The sequence below is a fragment of the Bacillus rossius genome, chromosome 1 (assembly GCF_032445375.1).
Source record: "Bacillus rossius redtenbacheri isolate Brsri chromosome 1, Brsri_v3, whole genome shotgun sequence".
NCBI lineage: Eukaryota > Metazoa > Arthropoda > Insecta > Phasmatodea > Bacillidae > Bacillus > Bacillus rossius.
The window spans coordinates 139371516-139395008 of NC_086330.1; the positions used below are offsets into that span (position 1 = coordinate 139371516).

The following is a 23493-nucleotide window of genomic DNA, read 5'->3' on the forward strand; positions in this document are numbered from 1 at the left end:
CTGCCCACGTCGACTCGGCGCGTATCTTGCGGAGCCGGGCCTATCCCGACCGTCTTCAGTGTGATACCGCGCTGCGTATCGTATCACGGAACTTACGGTACTGGCCGACTCCAGCGAGAGTATTTTTAATTAAGGACGCCGTGCATATGCCTGCCGGCTGCACTCACGTAAGTGTTTCTCCGAACTTAGCAGCCCGCTCATCGAGCCCCCCCTGCACCCGTTAACTTTCGGCGCTGGCCGTCTCCAGCGAGCATCGACCCACGTCCCGCGAGACTGCCGCGGTAACCATTTCAGTGTCACGTAGTGTTGTGTTTTTTTCTTGTTAATTGTGTAACCGCTAGACGTCGCCAAGTGTTGGTGAGAGTTTTTGTAGCGGGACTGAACCGCGGAGCGGACTTGTAGAGCGTACCGTGTACCCACGTGGACCCCCGGTGAAACTCCTAAATTAAATGTATTCTCACCAATCATTTTCCGTAATCTCCCGTCCTCCACACGGCCGAGCGGCCTTCACAACAAAGGGAGAACCATTCAGGTTACATTCAAGCCGTGTACCTGGCGGGGCACGCGGGGGCAGAGTACCCACGACCCAACCCCAACGGCCTAGCAGCCCGCTAGCCTGGCGCCCCTCCGGACAACAAGAGCATCGCGACGCCCGTAGCGCCCGTCAGGTACCCCCCGGGCCTTTCACAGAGGTCGGGTGACGGCAGAGTTACTTCAGTTTTTTTTTAAGTTGAAAAGACCCACGAGCTAATAGGACGACACAAAGGTATCAAGTGACATAACAAAGATACCTGAACCATTAAAAACGAGATACAAATGTGAGGTAGTCCTTCAGTAGTCGCCAGTGATTTGTAAACATCTAACCTCGGTAACGAGCAATCTCATGAGTTTTCATGTTGCAAATAAACCTATAATAGGAAACTCGGACACAACATTTAACGGAGAATTGTTAAAAATATTTCGAGCGTGATAAATATACGAAAATAGTGTTTTCAACTACATTTATTGATGCGAATCACACGTAGTTTCCACACCCGACGCTAGAATTAGCTACCGGGGCAACTACGTCGACTAGCGAATTATTTGATTTGCAGAGTGAAATGTTAAACGGCTCCTACAAAAGCGAAAAAGATAAAAAAAAAAAAAACTAGAATTTACTAATCCGTTAATACTATAAAGTTTCACTTTGTCTCTGTGAACATTGGTTCGTGTCATCCACCACAGATGGCAGCACCGTGGTTACATTTCCGTTTCTTGACTTCCGTCTTCTTTACGAAATTACTCCCACCAAATGCCGTATACCGAGAGCTAAGCATTTTATAAACAACTAGCTAAACCCGGCCACGCTTTGCTGTGGCACAGTTTAATATTAATTCATTGTTTAATTTAATATTTTACTGTGCATGGCTGTGGAATGTAATAGAAGAAATAAAAATGTGTTTAGCTTAAATATTTTTATTGTAAAGCTAATGGAAGGACTACATTCCTTGTTTTCCCATTTTTTGCATAAACATATAGATCAGATGGTTTACCGACTCTGGAGCACCCGACATATAACTGTCCATGAGAGAAGCATTCATTTTCTAAATTCAAACCGCACACTTGCAAAGATTGTCCTTGTGCTTTATTGATGGTCATAGCGAACGCAAGGCGTATTGGAAATTGAAGTCGTTTGAACTCGAACGCCATATCTGTCGGAATAAGTGGCATTCGTGGAAGTAATACGTCTTCACCTTTATGAAGTCCAATCAAAATTGTTGCTTCAATAAGATTATCCATTAATTTTTTAACTACTAATCGTGTACCATTACATAATTTAGGCTGACAGATATTTCGAAGCAATATAATTGGCACACCAATTTTCAAATTCAAAATATGTGGTGGTAATCCTGGAACATCGAGTGAATTGAGAAATTCCGTTGGAAAGTTCACTGCTTCATTTTGGTGCACTACTGAATCAATAGATTTGTATGTCATTGTTTCACCTTCGATTCTGTTTATAATACTATTGTTCATATCGTGTACGTCAACATTTTTAGCCGCTAGAATGGCTCTTTCGCTCAACCATGCATGATTTTTGAATTTTGTTTCGATGTTTTGGAATACCTTGTCTACTAATTCCTCTTTTGAATCTACGATGTTGCATAAATCAGATGATAAGCTGATTTTTCCTGTTTCTGGATTTGTAGGTACAGTGCCGTTACCAACTTCAATTAATTGTCTTGAAAATATGACTGCTGTTGGATACAAAATACAAAATTCTGAAAATAGTGTTTCATTAAATCACAATTTTTTTATAAAACATAAGTTTACTCACTTTACAGATGAAATCCAACCAATTCCATTCTTTAATTAAACATTTATAAATGATACCATACACATAAACTGGTCACAGTGACACATTTTGTGCTTAATCAATATTTGGCTTATTAGAAAACAAAACAAAAGTGTTAAAAGATTATTGTTGGAAAAATCAACAAACACATTTTGCTATGACAACAGGGTTGATATGACAACCGGTTTGATATATCAACAATTATCATAACAACGTACGTGATTATAACAAATTATAATAGCAATATATAAGATATAAGCTATAAGATAAGAATTATTTAATTTTCAAATGTATTGTACGAAATGTATTTTTTAATTTAAACGTATTTTTATCAATAGAGTCGAAAGAATATACTTTCAAATTAAATAAAGTTTTTTATTCTTTCTTGAAATATATATATATACATATTTGTGTAAATTATAGTCGTCAAGGCACAATGGTCGAGTAGCCTGATGTGCTTGAACTTCGACAATAAGGTACACCATCGTCGAGCGTGGTCACAACTAAGTTGGGTGACCATGATATTTAGTTATAGAAACTTTTTTTTCCGACTTTTCCGGTGGATTTTCCCAAACTTTTATTTCATATAAACACTCTTCTGTTAAGATGCAATGTTCTGTAAAAATTTCAATCCAAACCATCGTATACTTTCCGAGTTTTGCGGCCAAATACATACGGAAGCTAAATTTTTATATATATAGATTAAATATGGTTGCATTATGAGTTAATGTAACTTCACGTGCAAAAACACGAAATATTAGAAGCAGAATAATTGAAGATGCTACTGCCTGAAGTGCCCACACGGGGCCAGTCTGTGTAAGAAGGAGCCAGTGTCGTCCTTGGTACCCCTTGGCCAGGCGTCCCGAGTACCCGGGCACACACACGGTGTGCAGAGCTTCAGAATAAACCAAGACAGCTCGAGATAACCGAGGGGAGTCTGTTTACGAAAACCGTTTTAAAAATACGCTGAGGGCAGATGAATAGTTCTGTATCCGTACTTCACGTTAGAAGAGTGAAAGTTCTGTTTCCGTGAAAATGGCTAAACCGCGTGAATTCAGAATAATTTCCGGGCATTGAACACTCGTTACAGTTTCTTGAAAGCACGCAAGAGACTTTTATTGCACCTTCATCTTCATTTCTACGCAATATATGTTACATTTTTACCGCTCAGATATCATAATTGTCGGTAGCAGGGGCGCAACAACAGGGGGGGGGGGGCAAGGGTATTTTCTTCCCCCTCTGAAACCTTGAAGTGGGGGCAAACGGGGGCAAACACGGTGCTGTGTAATCAATTTTTAGATAATAAAACTGCTTAAATAGCACCATTTTCCACCTTGAAATACAAATTTTCCCGGGGGAGGACCGCCGGACCCCCGCTTAAATAGGGGGATCGATGATTCTTTATAAAATGGTATATTGCCCCCTCCTTTGGAAATTTAGTTGTTGCGCCCCTGGTCGGTACCGCGCTAGAAGCACCAGCGAGTGTCACTAACACAGATAAGTAGTATAGGAATGTATTTTCTGGCACAGGCTTCAGGCTGAGGAGCGAGGAGACGGTCCGCCATATTGGATTGTGACGTCACGGCAGCCATCTTGGATGGTTGTGACCTTGACCTTTGACCTTGACCTTGAATTTGATCCTCAAAATCCGCCAAAATTGGGCAAAATTTGCCTAAAATTCCTCAAAAATCGCCAAAATTTCCATTTCTGTGGAAAAAAGTTCCGCCAAAAAATTTCAAAAAATTCCACAAATTAAAAATTTCTCTTTTCGAGGGAAAAATTTCCCGTTTCGAGGGAAAAATTCCCGTTTTTAGTCCTTAAAAATCCCAGCGGCTGAAAATTCCTAAAACTGGCTTAAGCATCCTTAACTCAAGCCTCAGTTAAGCCATTTCTAGGAATAAGGATACCATGACCGCCATCTTGGATTATGTCGCCACCGTTGCAATTTCCGTTACGCCCGCCATCTTTAAAATCTTCATTTACTATCCGATTTTAATGAATTTTTTTTTTAAATTTATAAAAAATTCAATTAATAAAATTTTAATAAAAAATATTTAAAAAACATACGTTAACGACACGGAGCTCGGAGTCCTCGGTTCGAACCCGGTGAGGGCGAAAAAAAAAAATAAAAATGACGACAGATCCTTCCACCACGGAAGTCACCTACAGACTAACCTACCACCACCAATAACAAGGTCAACTAGTATGATGTCATGTCCGCCATCTTGTCTTCGTCTGCTGGTAGCCATCATCATCTTGTTATCGTCGGCGAGAGTGCGCTGACGCCATGTTAGTTTAATTCTTATCCGCTAGAGTGCAGTAATCATTTATTATTGCTGTGTCACCCGCCATCTTGTCATTTGGCCGCCATCTTGAAAATCCATAATTATTTAGCTAGAAATTCGGGAAAAATTCCAAAATTCATTAAATAAATCACTCATTAATTTACAGATTGATTCGATCAGTTTCAGTCCTTGGTTCGATACCCGATCGATGCAATAATGTTTAATTTGATGTAAAAAAATAATAATTTCATTATTCCATGTTCAACATTCTTAAAGAGACATTAAAACCTTTACTGTCATCATCATCCTATAAGCCACCAACACCAACATATTGGTAATTCATAATTTTAATGCTAGAGATTCGGGAAAAAGTTCAGATATCATTAAATAAATTTCCAATCAATGTACTGATTAATTAGATCAACTTAGGTCCTTGGTACGATTCTGGACGATGAAAAAAATATCAATTTAACATAATAGTAACAGGTTCGAGGAATTAAACACCACAAGTTCTTTCACAAACATAATATTTATTACATAATTTCTATTCTACTACAGGATCACTTACGAAAGCCAGCAAATTTACAATCATTTAGTTCCGCAGCGGTGTGAAATGACTAATTCTTAGCTCCAATCGGTTTATACTAGACAGAGTCCAGCCAGAACCTTTACAGACATAGTCCACCTCTTCTTGACAGAGTTTCTGGATACCGTTTTTAACAGTTTGCTTCACATCGTTAGAACTGTAAATTACTGCAGCCGATGTCTTGAATGCACACTTCTTCACTTTGTCATCGAACGGATATGGCTTTCCATATATACAGTCCAACCACAAGTTATATTTCAAAGGTCCGTTTGTTGCTACATCATCAGTAAGCTGATTGATTATCTTCTGTCTGATATCGTCAAGAAAATTACAAATGTCCTTCGACTCACCGAACGTATTTAGATAATAGTAGTCTTTCAACGTTCCACGAAATGCAGACTGCGCCAAGTAGAAGCCATTATCGTTCACTTGTAATGCTCCGAACACAGTCTTAGGTTTAGTTCCATGTTCAGACGTCATAACAATCGGTTGCTGGGCATCTGTTCTTTTGGTTGTACGCTTTCGTGTCTCCAATCTAAAGCGAGGAGTCGAAATGTCGGCAGGTAGTTCAACAGTAGGAGCACAGACTCCACCTTTACATTTTTTTCGCATGATGTCGCAAACTGTCAATTCGAGTAAACCATTTAAGGCACTCATCACATCGAAACTTCATGCGAGAAGGATTCTTCATACATTTGCTCCGCTCATGTCTTCGTGCATCATGGGAAAATGCGAACGACGTATCACAGTAGCTGCAAGGATACCGTGGTGATGAAGACGATCCTTTCAGACCCGATCCAGATACAGACGTTGCAACAGTAGTACCATTTCCAGGCATTCTCTTATGCACATCGATGCATCGTTGTTGCGACGAAACCTTTACTTTCTGCCGCACAGCAGGACCTTCGCATGCCTTCATGTGCGTTTTCATATTATCTTTTCTGGCAAACTGCTTATGACATTTCTCACAAACAAACATTTTACGATATAGGTTCTTGGCACATTCGCTCCTCTCGTGTCGTCGAGCATTGCTGCTGTTTGAGAAAATCTTGTCACAGTAACAACACCGATGTTCGTTAGTTGTTGTCGATTCGGCATCCATTGAAGCCTCCATCGAGGGCGAAACGAAGTTCGTCGAGTTTTCCTGCACAGCCAGCACTACCGGCATTAAAGTCTCTTCTGCTGGTGGTATCGCGTCTGATGAAGTCTCCTCCAGTGTTGTCGCCGTGGTTGTCAACGGAATCTGCTCCTTCTCCGTCGTAGCTGTCGTCAAGGTTCCCGTAGTCGACGGTACAACCTCCATCGAGTTCGACGTTAAAGACGGTAAAGATGCCATCGAGGTCTCAAGAACAGATAATTGACACGACTTATGCACCAGAAGAAACAAACTAGACGATCCTTACACCGCCGACGTCAGTAACAAACTGAGCGATCTACTGTCTAGGACTCGCTTATATACATGCACCGTATGGAATAATACGCTAGTCAAATCAAGAACCATGTACATTAATACTAGAGTCAAATCTACAAAATTAAAAAAGAGGATCATTTGACCGAAAAAAAAATTCGATCTCTCCAATATACGCCAGGCTCCAAGAGCTACAATTCACGTCATCAGATCCATCTACATTTTGCTCCTATGCTTCAATTGGCCATTAGCTGCAAGTGCTCCAACAGCTCCATCAGCTCCAACACATAATGTACGCAATGTACGCGCAATACATACAATTTACACGCAATAAATGTAATGATTACACAGTACACACAGGAAACGGAACGTACACACAGTACACACACAGGAAACGGAAACGTACACACAGTACACACACAGGAAACTGAACGTACACACAGTACACACAGGAAACAGAACGTACACACAGTACACACAGGAAACGGAATGTACACACAGTACACACAGGAAACGGAACGTACACGCAATTTACGCAAAGTACACGCAATGTACGCAATGTACGCAATGTACACAATATATATGCAATGTACACACAATGACTACGCTTCGTTCGCGCAGGACAAGCATTTAATGAAAACGAAGCACGTTTGGACGGAAATTCTATAAAACGAAAGCTCATTTAACGAAAAGGAGGCACATTCTCTCGTTCATTCAACTTGGTAGGATACGATCGTCAATGATAAGTTAGGATATAATCTCTCCAACAGTCTATGAATCCAACAGTTTATATTTCCATTAGCCATCGACTCCAACAGTCATTGGCTCCAACAGTCATTGGCTCCAACGGCCTTTTGGTTCATCAGCTCCAATGATATTTGGTTAGAATGCTACGACTCTAAGAGACTATGAGACTACAATTCTACGAGTGTACAAGACTCCTCCAACTACCTTCAAGTGTACAAAGCTCCAACTACTTCAGCAGCATTATGTTATAAGATTACATGACTGCTTGTTTACATAGCTACAAGTCAACGAGGTTACTTGGCTACGTAGCTACAAGTATACGAGGCTCCAAGCCATCATGACTACGCGACTACGAGCCATGAGGTAACGAGACTACGTGACTACGGGTATTCAAGCTTACGAGACTGCGAGGCTACAGAGATACGAAGCTTCTAGAACATACGTTTACGAGACTGCGAGAATACAGGACTACAAGTGTACACGAGTACTTGACTACTTCTTAGCTTCATCAGCTCCAAATGGCTCCAACAGGTCCAACAGCCTCCAAATGGCTCCAACAGCTCCAACAGCCTCCAAATGCTTAACACAGCTCCAAATGGCTCCAAATGCTCCAAACGACCTCCAAATGCTTGACAGCTCCAAATGTCTCCAAATGCTTAACACAGCTCCAAATGGCTCCAAATGCTCCAAACGCCCTCCAAATGGCTCCAACAGCTCCAACAGCCTCCAAATGCTTAACACAGCTCCAAATGGCTCCAAATGCTCCAAACGGCCTCCAAATGCTTGACAGCTCCAACAGCCTCCAAATGCTTAACACAGCTCCAAATGGCTCCAAATGCTCCAAACGGCCTCCAAATGCTCCAAACGGCCTCCAAATGCTTGACAGCTCCAAAAGGCTCCAAATGCTTCAAAAGGCTCCAATTATCGCATCTGTCTTCGTCGGCATTTTCTCTTTTGCTCACACTGCTCCAACAGCATTATGTTATATGATTCCATGGATACTTTGTTACGTAGCTACAGGTCTACGAGGTTCCAATGCATCATGTTTACGAAGCTTCCAGAACACAGGGTTACGAGACTGCGAGGCTACAGGACTACGAAGCTTCCAGGACACGAGGCTACATGGCTACGAGACTACATGACTCTAACTGATTACAATAGTACCACTCAGTGGTGAGAGTTAGGTTATCTAATGCAAAGCAAATTGATGCAAGTAGTTCTGGCTGTCATCAACAGATGTAGCCACGTGTTGCTTGCAGGTGAATATTAATTAGTTATTTTATGTGGGATGCGGGATGCTCACTAACGATCGCAAAAGAAGGAAGGCTTCGCTAGACACCAAGGAGAAGGAAGATCGTCCATCCTGTAGCCTCGCAGTCTCGTAACCCTGTGTTCTGGAAGCTTCGTAAACATGATGCATTGGAACCTCGTAGACCTGTAGCTACGTAACAAAGTATCCATGGAATCATATAACATAATGCTGTTGGAGCAGTGTGAGCAAAAGAGAAAATGCCGACGAAGACAGATGCGATAATTGGAGCCTTTTGAAGCATTTGGAGCCTTTTGGAGCTGTCAAGCATTTGGAGGCCGTTTGGAGCATTTGGAGGCCGTTTGGAGCATTTGGAGCCATTTGGAGCTGTGTTAAGCATTTGGAGGCTGTTGGAGCTGTTGGAGCCATTTGGAGGGCGTTTGGAGCATTTGGAGCCATTTGGAGCTGTGTTAAGCATTTGGAGACATTTGGAGCTGTCAAGCATTTGGAGGTCGTTTGGAGCATTTGGAGCCATTTGGAGCTGTGTTAAGCATTTGGAGGCTGTTGGAGCTGTTGGAGCCATTTGGAGGCTGTTGGACCTGTTGGAGCCATTTGGAGCTGATGAAGCTAAGAAGTAGTCAAGTACTCGTGTACACTTGTAGTCCTGTATTCTCGCAGTCTCGTAAACGTATGTTCTAGAAGCTTCGTATCTCTGTAGCCTCGCAGTCTCGTAAGCTTGAATACCCGTAGTCACGTAGTCTCGTTACCTCATGGCTCGTAGTCGCGTAGTCATGATGGCTTGGAGCCTCGTATACTTGTAGCTACGTAGCCAAGTAACCTCGTTGACTTGTAGCTATGTAAACAAGCAGTCATGTAATCTTATAACATAATGCTGCTGAAGTAGTTGGAGCTTTGTACACTTGAAGGTAGTTGGAGGAGTCTTGTACACTCGTAGAATTGTAGTCTCATAGTCTCTTAGAGTCGTAGCATTCTAACCAAATATCATTGGAGCTGATGAACCAAAAGGCCGTTGGAGCCAATGACTGTTGGAGCCAATGACTGTTGGAGTCGATGGCTAATGGAAATATAAACTGTTGGATTCATAGACTGTTGGAGAGATTATATCCTAACTTATCATTGACGATCGTATCCTACCAAGTTGAATGAACGAGAGAATGTGCCTCCTTTTCGTTAAATGAGCTTTCGTTTTATAGAATTTCCGTCCAAACGTGCTTCGTTTTCATTAAATGCTTGTCCTGCGCGAACGAAGCGTAGTCATTGTGTGTACATTGCATATATATTGTGTACATTGCGTACATTGCGTACATTGCGTGTACTTTGCGTAAATTGCGTGTACGTTCCGTTTCCTGTGTGTACTGTGTGTACATTCCGTTTCCTGTGTGTACTGTGTGTACGTTCTGTTTCCTGTGTGTACTGTGTGTACGTTCAGTTTCCTGTGTGTGTACTGTGTGTACGTTTCCGTTTCCTGTGTGTGTACTGTGTGTACGTTCCGTTTCCTGTGTGTACTGTGTAATCATTACATTTATTGCGTGTAAATTGTATGTATTGCGCGTACATTGCGTACATTATGTGTTGGAGCTGATGGAGCTGTTGGAGCACTTGCAGCTAATGGCCAATTGAAGCATAGGAGCAAAATGTAGATGGATCTGATGACGTGAATTGTAGCTCTTGGAGCCTGGCGTATATTGGAGAGATCGAATTTTTTTTCGGTCAAATGATCCTCTTTTTTAATTTTGTAGATTTGACTCTAGTATTAATGTACATGGTTCTTGATTTGACTAGCGTATTATTCCATACGGTGCATGTATATAAGCGAGTCCTAGACAGTAGATCGCTCAGTTTGTTACTGACGTCGGCGGTGTAAGGATCGTCTAGTTTGTTTCTTCTGGTGCATAAGTCGTGTCAATTATCTGTTCTTGAGACCTCGATGGCATCTTTACCGTCTTTAACGTCGAACTCGATGGAGGTTGTACCGTCGACTACGGGAACCTTGACGACAGCTACGACGGAGAAGGAGCAGATTCCGTTGACAACCACGGCGACAACACTGGAGGAGACTTCATCAGACGCGATACCACCAGCAGAAGAGACTTTAATGCCGGTAGTGCTGGCTGTGCAGGAAAACTCGACGAACTTCGTTTCGCCCTCGATGGAGGCTTCAATGGATGCCGAATCGACAACAACTAACGAACATCGGTGTTGTTACTGTGACAAGATTTTCTCAAACAGCAGCAATGCTCGACGACACGAGAGGAGCGAATGTGCCAAGAACCTATATCGTAAAATGTTTGTTTGTGAGAAATGTCATAAGCAGTTTGCCAGAAAAGATAATATGAAAACGCACATGAAGGCATGCGAAGGTCCTGCTGTGCGGCAGAAAGTAAAGGTTTCGTCGCAACAACGATGCATCGATGTGCATAAGAGAATGCCTGGAAATGGTACTACTGTTGCAACGTCTGTATCTGGATCGGGTCTGAAAGGATCGTCTTCATCACCACGGTATCCTTGCAGCTACTGTGATACGTCGTTCGCATTTTCCCATGATGCACGAAGACATGAGCGGAGCAAATGTATGAAGAATCCTTCTCGCATGAAGTTTCGATGTGATGAGTGCCTTAAATGGTTTACTCGAATTGACAGTTTGCGACATCATGCGAAAAAATGTAAAGGTGGAGTCTGTGCTCCTACTGTTGAACTACCTGCCGACATTTCGACTCCTCGCTTTAGATTGGAGACACGAAAGCGTACAACCAAAAGAACAGATGCCCAGCAACCGATTGTTATGACGTCTGAACATGGAACTAAACCTAAGACTGTGTTCGGAGCATTACAAGTGAACGATAATGGCTTCTACTTGGCGCAGTCTGCATTTCGTGGAACGTTGAAAGACTACTATTATCTAAATACGTTCGGTGAGTCGAAGGACATTTGTAATTTTCTTGACGATATCAGACAGAAGATAATCAATCAGCTTACTGATGATGTAGCAACAAACGGACCTTTGAAATATAACTTGTGGTTGGACTGTATATATGGAAAGCCATATCCGTTCGATGACAAAGTGAAGAAGTGTGCATTCAAGACATCGGCTGCAGTAATTTACAGTTCTAACGATGTGAAGCAAACTGTTAAAAACGGTATCCAGAAACTCTGTCAAGAAGAGGTGGACTATGTCTGTAAAGGTTCTGGCTGGACTCTGTCTAGTATAAACCGATTGGAGCTAAGAATTAGTCATTTCACACCGCTGCGGAACTAAATGATTGTAAATTTGCTGGCTTTCGTAAGTGATCCTGTAGTAGAATAGAAATTATGTAATAAATATTATGTTTGTGAAAGAACTTGTGGTGTTTAATTCCTCGAACCTGTTACTATTATGTTAAATTGATATTTTTTTCATCGTCCAGAATCGTACCAAGGACCTAAGTTGATCTAATTAATCAGTACATTGATTGGAAATTTATTTAATGATATCTGAACTTTTTCCCGAATCTCTAGCATTAAAATTATGAATTACCAATATGTTGGTGTTGGTGGCTTATAGGATGATGATGACAGTAAAGGTTTTAATGTCTCTTTAAGAATGTTGAACATGGAATAATGAAATTATTATTTTTTTACATCAAATTAAACATTATTGCATCGATCGGGTATCGAACCAAGGACTGAAACTGATCGAATCAATCTGTAAATTAATGAGTGATTTATTTAATGAATTTTGGAATTTTTCCCGAATTTCTAGCTAAATAATTATGGATTTTCAAGATGGCGGCCAAATGACAAGATGGCGGGTGACACAGCAATAATAAATGATTACTGCACTCTAGCGGATAAGAATTAAACTAACATGGCGTCAGCGCACTCTCGCCGACGATAACAAGATGATGATGGCTACCAGCAGATGAAGACAAGATGGCGGACATGACATCATACTAGTTGACCTTGTTATTGGTGGTGGTAGGTTAGTCTGTAGGTGACTTCCGTGGTGGAAGGATCTGTCGTCATTTTTATTTTTTTTTTCGCCCTCACCGGGTTCGAACCGAGGACTCCGAGCTCCGTGTCGTTAACGTATGTTTTTTAAATATTTTTTATTAAAATTTTATTAATTGAATTTTTTATAAATTTAAAAAAAAAATCATTAAAATCGGATAGTAAATGAAGATTTTAAAGATGGCGGGCGTAACGGAAATTGCAACGGTGGCGACATAATCCAAGATGGCGGTCATGGTATCCTTATTCCTAGAAATGGCTTAACTGAGGCTTGAGTTAAGGATGCTTAAGCCAGTTTTAGGAATTTTCAGCCGCTGGGATTTTTAAGGACTAAAAACGGGAATTTTTCCCTCGAAACGGGAAATTTTTCCCTCGAAAAGAGAAATTGTTAATTTGTGGAATTTTTTGAAATTTTTTGGCGGAACTTTTTTCCACAGAAATGGAAATTTTGGCGATTTTTGAGGAATTTTAGGCAAATTTTGCCCAATTTTGGCGGATTTTGAGGATCAAATTCAAGGTCAAGGTCAAAGGTCAAGGTCACAACCATCCAAGATGGCTGCCGTGACGTCACAATCCAATATGGCGGACCGTCTCCTCGCTCCTCAGCCTGAAGCCTGTGCCAGAAAATACATTCCTATACTACTCAGATACACCTCACCGCAGCGTCTTGCGCAGACGTCGGTGAAGGGTAGAGGGAGGGGTGGAGGGGCCCACCGTTGTCAGTGCCGGCGCTGCCGCCTGGCGGCGGGATCTTGGACTGGCCGTCGTGGTGCTCGAAGATGCTGGTGAGCAGCGAGACCGTCACCAGGATCAGCACCAGCACGGCGACCAGGAGGACGTCGTTGATGCCCGCCTTCTGGAGCCTCTGCCTCACGCCGGACACCAGACCTGCGAGCAGGGGCGCACCAGTCCGTCCGCGCCTCGCAGCGCGTCGCGTTTACTTTCTCTTCGTCTCGGAGTGCTCTGTGGCCAGGTGTACGCCATAGAGCGCAATAGTTTCAGCCACAACTTTGTAATTCAATGACAATTTGTTTCATGTATCGGAAAAATTGTATTTTTAAAGGTTACGTTTTGGAATGAATTGGAATAGTGGAAATACATTTTCCTCGTGGCTTTCATTAAGAGCATCATCTGATAATTTTAATTTTTTTTTTTAATTTCTAAGAAAATTTAATTGAAAGACGCCATCTTGGTTTCAAAAGTTTTTGTTGACATTTTGTTTATATATATTATTATTACTTAACCTGCAATTGGGCTTTCACCCGGTGGCAAGAACTCCCACTCACTCCCCTCTCCCCCCCCCCCCTCCATCAGCTTTCTCCTCAGCTCCCTCCCATCCCTGACCTCCACCATTTCCTCCCCCAGCCCATTCCACTCCCTCCCCGTCCTCACCAGGAAGGTGTTCCGCCCTCTCTCTGTCCGCCTCCACACCCTCTGGAGCTTACATCTGTGGTCTCTTCGTCCTCTGTACTCCCCTCCATGTACTTTGCTTCCCAATTGCCCCCATCCCCCTTCCCCCTTCAGCACCTTGAACATCCTGACCAACCTTTCCACTCTTCTTCTCCTCTGTAACGTTTCCCACCCCAACTCCTTAATCATTTCCGTTGGGCTATGCAGTTTCCCATCCTGCCCCTCCCTCCTTCTCCACATTCCCATCACCCACCTAGCCGCTCTGCGCTGCACCCCTTCCAGCTCCTTCACCTCAGTCACCAGGTAGGGGTCCCAGACCGCCGCCGCATACTCCAACATTGGCCTGACCAATGTGGAGTATGCCTTCTCCTTTGTCCTCCTCCCAGCTCCCTGCAGGGTCCTACCAAGCAACCCCAGCGCCTGCCTTCCCCTCCTGACCACCCCCTCTATGTGCTCCGCCCATCCTAGGTCATTTTTCAGTGTCACCCCCAGGTACTTATATCCTGCTGCCTCTCTTATCTCCTGCCCCTTCCAGTAATATACATTTCGTGTGACTTTCGTGTTTCAGTACTCGCCAGAGATGTGTAACATCTAACCTTGACAACAGAAAATTCATGTGTTCTCATGTTGCAAATACACTTATTATACGAAAGTCGGACGCAAAATTTAACGTAGAATTCCTTTAAAATAATGCCCAGCGTAATCAATATACGCAAATTGTGTTTTCACCTACATTTCGTGACGCCGATCACACTTACTTTTCTCACCCGCCGCTAGAATTCGTTGCCGCAGCAGCTACGTCGACTATCGAATCATTCGATTCGCAGAGAAATAGATTAAACTGCTGCGACAAAAGCGAAAAAAAAAAAAAAAACTGTAAAAAAAAAAACTAAACCCTGGCTTGTTAAAATTCACTAAACAGTTAATACCATAAAGTTTAGCTTTGTCTTTGTGAACTTTGGTTCGCAAAACCAGCTCCGTGGTTGTTACACATTTCTGTTCTTAGACTTCCGTCGTCTATACGAAATTACTCCCACAGAATGCGGTATACCGAGAGCCAAGCCTTTCATAAGCAATTAGATGTGGTCGTATTGCGCGATTGTTTAAAGTCACGAGAACAACCACGGAATATCCGAAGCAGGTTAATGGAGGGTGCTCCCGGCCGGGGCAGGCGGTGCTCACTCGCGAGGCGGTTGCCGGCGGGGGCGGCTCCAGCGGCGGCGCACTGGACGACCGGCGGCGGCGGCAGGGAGGCGGGCGGCTTCTGGTCGCAGCGGCAGCAGGCGGGCTCGCCGGGCGCCTGCAGCTGCAGCTGCTCGTCGCCGACTTGCGAGCTGCCGCGCCGGCTGCCCGCCACCCGGATGTACGCCTCCGCGGCGTCCGACAGCGGGTGGAGCACGGCGCCGGAGCCTGCACACCACGCCGTCCCTCCAGCGCCGCTGCGTGGCGGACACAGGAACTTATTTCGGGAGGGGATTAGGAAAAAGAAAATAATTGTTGCATCAAAAAACATCACGGCAACAACAAGGGGTTCGGGCAGTCACATTAACTTCCTCACCATGCATCACTAATTTTATTTTTTTTTATTCCAGGTGTTATAACAGCTCATCAAGTCATCATGCATCACCAAAAATATTATACTATAGGCCTACCTATTCATCGAAATCTCGCTTCTTTTTTTTTAAATCAAAAAGGTGTTATATCATCCCCCCCCCCCCCCCCCCCGGCCCAAAAAATCGACCAAACTTCCTCTTGCGGCCGCCACTGGCAGTTGATGGTATGGCGTAGGTCCATAAAAATTTTTTAAACCAATCTTACACGCAAGAATCAATCACACACTGTATAGTCGTATAGTGGGTGTCGTTTACCTCGTCTCAAATTCAACAGTTCTCATCAGCAGGTACGTATCCTCCTGCCACTGATGTTCTGTACACAGTGTCTGCAAACAACTCCACGTGGGTCTCGGTGTTCGCAAACAGACGTCATGCGATAATTTGTAAGTGAAATCTGGGAAATGGATACCACCTGTTGTACTTTTTACAACTGTCGAATATGAGGTGACAACTCATGTTTTATGAAGTATTCTTTGAATTAGCTATTTTTTTATTACCTTGATGCTCTATACTGTGGGGTAATTAGGAAAAGTATAAGATCCCAGTCTCTTGAAATCAGCTATTAATTTCCGATAGGACCTTTGCAGCGCAGTCGGTTGAAGCCAACTTTGGCGCGAGAGCTTCTGATTTCGAATCCCGGGTAAGACATGGATTTGTGTGCGTGGTGTTAAGAGGATGGAAAAGGTCTCATCGTGCCATGAATGATGATAATATTAAAGAAATCCCTTTCGATACAGCCTATAGGCGTAGGTAGATTTCGAAGTACCTATTTCTTCTGGAAATGTTTTGAATACTTCTATAAACTCCTGGAACATTATAAGATTATGTTCTCTACTATTATAAAATGATCGATTAAACATTATATTGTAGGCTTATTCCATGCAGCAAAACTATTTTGGATGTTTTGTTCTCAGTACATTCAGCATTGAAATACTTAACGAGTTTCATATTATTCCTACTAAGATAGTCACGCAATTAAGTTTTACCTTCAAACACTATTTTTAATCCCTTGCACTAATACGTGGTCGTGTAAAAAAATTTCTTTGCACCAAGTTATAAGATAATATTAAAATGGTTAAAAATCAATTCCAAAGAATTTGATACTAAGGAAGTTTAATATTTTCTTTAAATTTAAACCCCTGTTTTTACGGTAATAGTTCGTTTCATTAAAAATTGTTTCAGTAAAAGGTTTGAGATAAAGTTTAGGAGTTTTACAATAAATTATAACGTATTTGATAGTATACCTATCTATTAAAAACTAATGACTTTTTGCCTTTATACCCTTATTATTTTCACCCCTTGCAGTAATGGTTTGTTAAATAAAGTTTACTTTAGACAAAGTTTTAGACAAAATTTAAAAAGTTAAAAATAAGCATTTACCCGATAGTTTACATGGTCGGGAAGTTTATTTTCTTATTTCAACCACAGTTTTTTTTTTTTAACCCTTGCAGTAATGGTTTGAATTGTCACAAATTTTTTCAGACAAAAGTTTTAGATAAAAATTATAATTTTTTTTTAATGTGAACGGATTCGATGGTGTGCTTAGGAAGGTGGTTATGAATTTATTTTTTATATGACCCTTTACAACAATGGCTGGTTGTATCAAAAACTGTTTTTAATTCTACCCCTCTTTTTTCAACCCTTTGAGGCAATAGTTTGTCTAATCAAAAATTGTTCAGACAAAAGTTTTAGATAAATATTATAAGGTTTACAAACAATCTGTACGGATTCGATGGTGTGCCTACGAAGGGAGTTATGATTTTTTTTTGTCCTCCAACCCTTGTTTTTTCCACCCCTTGCAGTTGTTGATAATATCAAAACTTTATTCATACAAACGTTTATGGTATTACCCCTACGAATTATAGTATGAACGGATGTGTTATTCGTCATATTGTGGGAGTTGTAGCGATTTTTCGGTTTTTTAATAAACCTTCCCTATTTATACCCCTTTGGTCGGATATTGTCCGTTAACGAACTCGACCGAGATTTTACACTATCATATTTCATGTATCAGTTTAGATGTGATTTGTGAAAAACTACGGCAGTTATCGTATCCATAAAAATATATATATACATACATAGATACAAACTATTTTTCAACAAATAAGGGCTTGAAACTAAAAAATAAACAAATATAAAACAATTTTCTAAAAAATGATATAATCATTTAAGAAAAGCTTCTTAATAACCAAATCTAAGAAACGAAAAATATTTCATTTTTAAGCAGATTTTAACTTATTTAATTTTATAAACATAGGGGTTTTATTTATGTGTTTTTAATCATTTTAAAGCCATAATTTTTTCATAAATGTTTAATTTTTGATTTAAAGCCCTTATTTTATGAAAAGCCGCTTTTAATTTTTTTTTTTTTTTTTTTTTTTTTTTTTTTTTTTTTTTAACTAGACGCTGTTCAGACTGTTCCTGTAATTTCAGGTAACCGCATTGGAAATGTATAGCCGACAAAACCAACTCCATCATGTTCTGTAAAGTCGTTCAGATTCTATTATTGTTTTTATATTCTCGTCGATCATGTACGATGTGCTCTCTCCCATTCTCTTAAATTATACGATTAGGTTGTGAGTTAGTTGCGTTTAGTTGTTTGTTGGTGAAGTACATTACTACTATTTTGACTGGTGTCACTTTGTTGTTCCTTTATTTTGCAAGATATTTATTTTTAAACACGATTTCCTGCATTGCACACTTTGGATAAATACTGGGTTTCAACTGTTTAATTTTTCACTAATACGTGAAAATAAATTATAGCAGAGTGAAAAATTAAACAGTTGTAAACCAGTATTTATCCTAAGTATGTACAATGCACGAAATTCTGTTTAAAAAATATATATATCTTGTACAAATAAAGAAAGAACAAAGTGACATCCAGTCAAAATAGTGGTCATGTTACCTATCTTTTTTTTCTGTCAGTTAATTAAAGTGTCTTTATTTGTGCTTCTCACCATGTAACGTTGAATTGCGATCAAAGTGCCAAAATAAAAATATTAAGATTACATTTGTAGAGAAACCGAACTACCATTCTGACCTCAACATATTGTTACGATGTGAGCAAGGCCACGACATGCGCAGGTGCAGAGCTGGCTGGCGGCTGCCGTAACATGAGATGTGCCGTGCGCACCTGGATCGCCGCTTCCCCTCCCTCCAGCCCCCCGCTCCCCCCGCGCGGCACTGTTAGTTTGACATCCGAAACCTGCCAGCTGCGGAGTTACGCGAGCCGCCGACACGTGTTTTCGAGAGATTTATGCCGTCGGGGCGGCTAGCGATGACGCGACTGGCCCCGGCCGCTCTCGTGAGTTCTGGAATTGCGCCGGGGCCTATATAGGCATATGCCGAGGACGTCAGGGCAGGGAGTTAGTTCGGAGTGTTCAGTCGGGAGTTCTCCCGCGGCGGAGTTTCCGGGCGATAGTGCCGCGGGTGCGGCAGAGTGGCGAAGTCCTTGGACGAAGGTTCCAGGGCAGGGAGTGAGTGAGTTCAGTGGAGTCAGGAGTTTTCCCGCGGCGGAGTTTCCGGGCGATAGAGTCGCGGGTGCGGCGGAGTCTCGAGCGAAGTTGCGAGCGAGGAGTCGAGCGGATCCTCGGCGAAGGGGAAGTGCATCGGCGGCGGCGGAGTCACGCGGCGGAGACCCACGAGGGGTGCTGTGGCGAGAGTTGCGCCAGAGGTGCGGCCCAGCGAGGTGTGTGGAACGAGTGACTGGGGAATAGACCTTTCTTTAAGTTTAATTAATTATTTGCCATTTTAGAAGATTTTTGTAAGTGACATAAGTAGTGGCAATAAATAAAACTGTATGTGATAAAAATCTTTAATTGGGCTATCCTTTACGAACCCGCAGTATATCGTAACAACATTCTTAAATAATTTTCTGAAACAGACACTGTTCAGATATCTTGATCAGTTTTTAGATCGCGTCGGTTCTTCTGAAGCCTGCACACTCATGTGTGCTCAATATGATGAGGCTCTTTAGAGTCGGTCTCACTCGCAAAAATAATACATCTTAGCGGCATTACTTTGTTCTCACTATTATTTCTGTATAGTTTAAGTAGATACATCTTTTGCATTCGATGTTCTGTTGTAAATATTTTCAACAAATATTTGTGACAACAACAAATTCAAGGGAGTAATTGTTTTAAATGTACAGAAAGAGCCATTAATGATAATTTATTTTTCCTAACTAAACTATGTCTGAGTGTATTTTGTAGGTGGGGGTCTGGGTTATGAAGGGACCTAAGTGCGTCTCAGGCCGAGGCCTGTACGCCTAGTCGTGCTGAGAAACAGCCACGCAGGGAAAGGCTCGCATGCATCGCGTGTTTCGTGCGGGGATTGGCCAGCCATGGCAGTGATTGATGCCATGACTAACTTCCCTATGTTAAATATATATATGTATGTTGAAACTATGCTAAGCTGGGCCCTGGTGAAACCTGCACAGACACAGGGAAAAATCATGAGGTGCAAATTTGCATGCATTTGGTGTAGGAGAACACAGGAGACAGACGATGGTCCGGAAGAACAGTTGTACCTTTGAATATATATACTGTATAGAAGTCGCGAGTGGATAGGATTTACTCTACGTTTTTCAGGAGCGTATGATGAGCATCTTGGGAACTTCACCGCTGAAGGGCGCTGACGTAACTCCCTGTATCGTCTTAGGTTGTTATTTACACGTTAGAGCGCAGCACTGTCGCCCGCTGTCATTCCCCGCACCCACCAACTCATCATTCACTGCATCTCAAGGTCGTTCAACGGGAGGGGGAAGGGGTGTTTGAAGAGTTCGACACTTGTCCGCTAGGGACCACCACAAGTCGATGCCCTAGAGATGGTGGCGATTGCGACGGTGAATTAACCAACTACCTCAAAACCGTGTTAAAATGTTAACCTGGGCTGGCGACTTGTACACAGTATATAGGTATATTGAAAGGTTGTGCAGAGTAGACGAGTCCACCGTGCGGGGGTTGGCTGTGAGGGTTGTGCCACTGCCTCACCGGCGGACAGTCGCTCTGCGCCGTCGCCGCTGCGCCGCCGCGAGAGGTCGGCCACGTGCAGCTGCACGCGCACGCCCGACGGGCGCCGGCCCCTGGCGCGGGCCTCGTCCTCCTCCTCCTCCTCCTCCTCCAGCACGGTGGTCAGCTCGAACAGCACCTCGCGCGGCGGCACGCAGTAGATGAAGGCCATCTTCTCGCCCTCGCCCGCCGCCGGCCGCTCAATCCTGGCTGCTGCTGTATGAGACATCCCGGGTGAAGGGCTGGAGCACCTCCTCAGGGAAGAACTGTGTGAGACATGGAGCCAGGGGCGTAGCCAGGGGGAAGGGGGCGGTTGTAGGGGTTCAACCCCCCCCCCCTTGGTACCAAATCTTTATTTAAATTTCTTATTCATCACTCAAACAAATTTCATATTAAAAATTATAAAAAAAAATTACCATTACAATATTTAAATTTAAGTATCGAAAACTGCTAAAATAGCACTATTTTTCACCTTAAAATCCAAATTTTCCCGGGGGAAGACCACCCCTGGACTCCCCCGCTTTAATACTGGGGCGCCATGCTTCTTAACACACCCCCCCCCCCCCCCCTCATACATAATCCTGGCTACGCCACTGCATGGAGCAGATTAACCATCCCAGGTGAAGGGATAAAGGTGGCATACAAGTCATTGTCCACCCCAAGTGAAAATTTGTACGGGCCTGGAGATGGTAAATTCTTTTGGATGAATTAAATGAAGCAGAACATCCGAAAGCTTGGAAATCATTTAAACTGCTCATGAACATAGGTAAAGTTTCTAGATTTTTTCCTGTACGAGCAAATATTTTAAGGTTTCAAACTTCCTAGGCTCTTATTTGCAGGATTTAACACCAATATTGATGTTCTCTGAGTACCCTTCGCAAGGAGAGATCCAATGGCCACCAAACTTTCGACATCCTGCCAGAGTACCTGGATTTCTGCCACTTCCACACCGTCCAGGAAGCCCGAGCGTGCTTCCCAACTACACCCTCGACAAGTATTTGTTTCTCAGACTTCTGCTGTGTATTACCGCGATAAGAAGTTGACTTATTGCAAAATTGTTATGGTTTAACGTCTCGTCAGAACGTATGTTGGGGAGGGACAGCGAAGGATGTTTTCCACCTTTATGGTCGCGGACTTTTTGATTCCAAACCGTCAAATTAGGAGTTGGGGGTTTTGGTCATGAAAGTTAAGTGTTATTTTCGTTCATTTCAAAATAAGTGAGGAAAAATTACTTACTATTTCATCACCAAACCGCACATTATTGAAATAAGGGCTTTGGTTGCCATTTTATCTTCCAGAAGTTAGAATTTTGGACTTTAATCCGTAAATGGGAAACTTAGTTTTTCTTGAGATTCGCCTCAGAAATTCGACTTCTCTAGTACTAGACCATGCTGTTGCTGATGATGTCAAGTGTGCCATTAATTTTTTTTTAGGTTTGTTGGAATACAAACACAAAACTATTTAGCGTGGGCATTTTTTTTTGTTAGCTTTCGGTTATGGCATTTGGCAAGAGGGTATTTTTTTTGTTAGCTTTCGGTGACGGCATTTTGCAGGAGTGATTTGGTGAATGGAACGGAAGTCGCATGGAACAGAAATATGTAACCGCGTTGCTGCCATCTGTGGCGGATGGCGCGAACCTGAGTTCACAAAGGCAAAGGGAAACTTTATGGTATTAACTGTTTAATTAATTTTAACAAAATAGGCAGCATTTTAATAGTATTCCTTGTCGAAAAGTCTTTTTAGTTTTTAACGAGCCGTTTCATTAAATAGGTTTAAATTTCTGTCTGCTAATCAAATGATTCAATAGTCGATGTAGCTGCTCCAGCAGCGAATTCTAGCAGCAGGTGCGGAAACTAATTAATTGTGATACGCTTTCAGAAATGTTGTTGAAAACACAATTTGCGTATATATATATCACGCTCAGCATTATTCTTTAATAATTCTACGTTAGATTTCGTGTCCGAGTTTCGTATTAGGTATAAGTGTATTTTCAACATGAGAACAAATGAAATTTTTTTCTTATTACCGAGGTTAGGTGCGACACATCACTGGCGAGTACTGAAAGACTAGTTGACTTTTTTTTTAATTAGGGAACAATGGGGTTGTTACACGCGATTCCCTTCAAAGATCCGTACATACCTTTGAAGTAGGAGCGCGTGGACTGTCCTGCCGCAGATTCCTGACTGCGGGCCGTCGCTCAAAGAGCGTCTCGACTCAGCGCAGAGACCGGCGGCATCTCTCGTCGCCGTGGTTCTCGCGCTGAGCTGGCGCCCCTGAGGGAGGACGGGCGCAAGACTGGCCGGTGTGTGCGAGCGTCTGCCGTCGTTTGTTTTCCGTCGCCGCGGACTGGACCGAGGGCTCGGCATATGGGCGGAGATAAGAGTCCCGCCGCCTTCCCCAACCCCCGGCGCACCCTCTCCGGAACCACACGTTAGGGTAGTAGGGGTGGGGGGGGGGGAGGTATTGGCGTTGATTAGGCGACACCCCGAGCCGGCCGCCACCCACGTCACCCGACCAATTAGCGCGGGCAAACACTCGCCGATAAGATAAGCAGTCCCCCCACCCCCCTCTCGAGCGGGAGTGCGCCCCGATGCGTGGCGCGCGCGCCCTGAAAGGTTCCAGACACGAGATAGCGGCGTCGAACCTGCCCGGGCCCGCAAATTAAATACCCGCCGACCGAGCGGAACAGCTCGCGAGGGCGAAGCCTAGATAACGTGCGCGTGGAGCGAGTGTCGGTGCGAGATACCGTGGCGTCTCCACGAGTGAAACTAGCTCACTCTTTAGCAAATAAAGTTTCGCTGTTTTTCTTTACTTGCGTTTTTATTTATATTTGGTTTACTAAG

At 42.9% G+C, this 23493-nt stretch overlaps 1 protein-coding gene across 1 annotated transcript in view; it reads right to left on the reverse strand.

Annotated features, from left to right (window-relative positions):
- Window positions 1–20879, reverse strand: part of LOC134536263 (uncharacterized) — a 42343-nt gene extending 21464 nt beyond the window's left edge. The window contains exons 1-3 of the mRNA XM_063376018.1: window positions 20633–20879; window positions 15211–15438; window positions 13333–13506 (exon numbers count right to left, since the gene is read on the reverse strand). Coding sequence (XP_063232088.1) covers window positions 13333–13506; window positions 15211–15438; window positions 20633–20879 — 649 coding nt within the window. The remainder of the gene's footprint in view (window positions 1–13332; window positions 13507–15210; window positions 15439–20632) is intronic.
- Between the last annotated feature and the right edge of the window lie 2614 nt (window positions 20880–23493).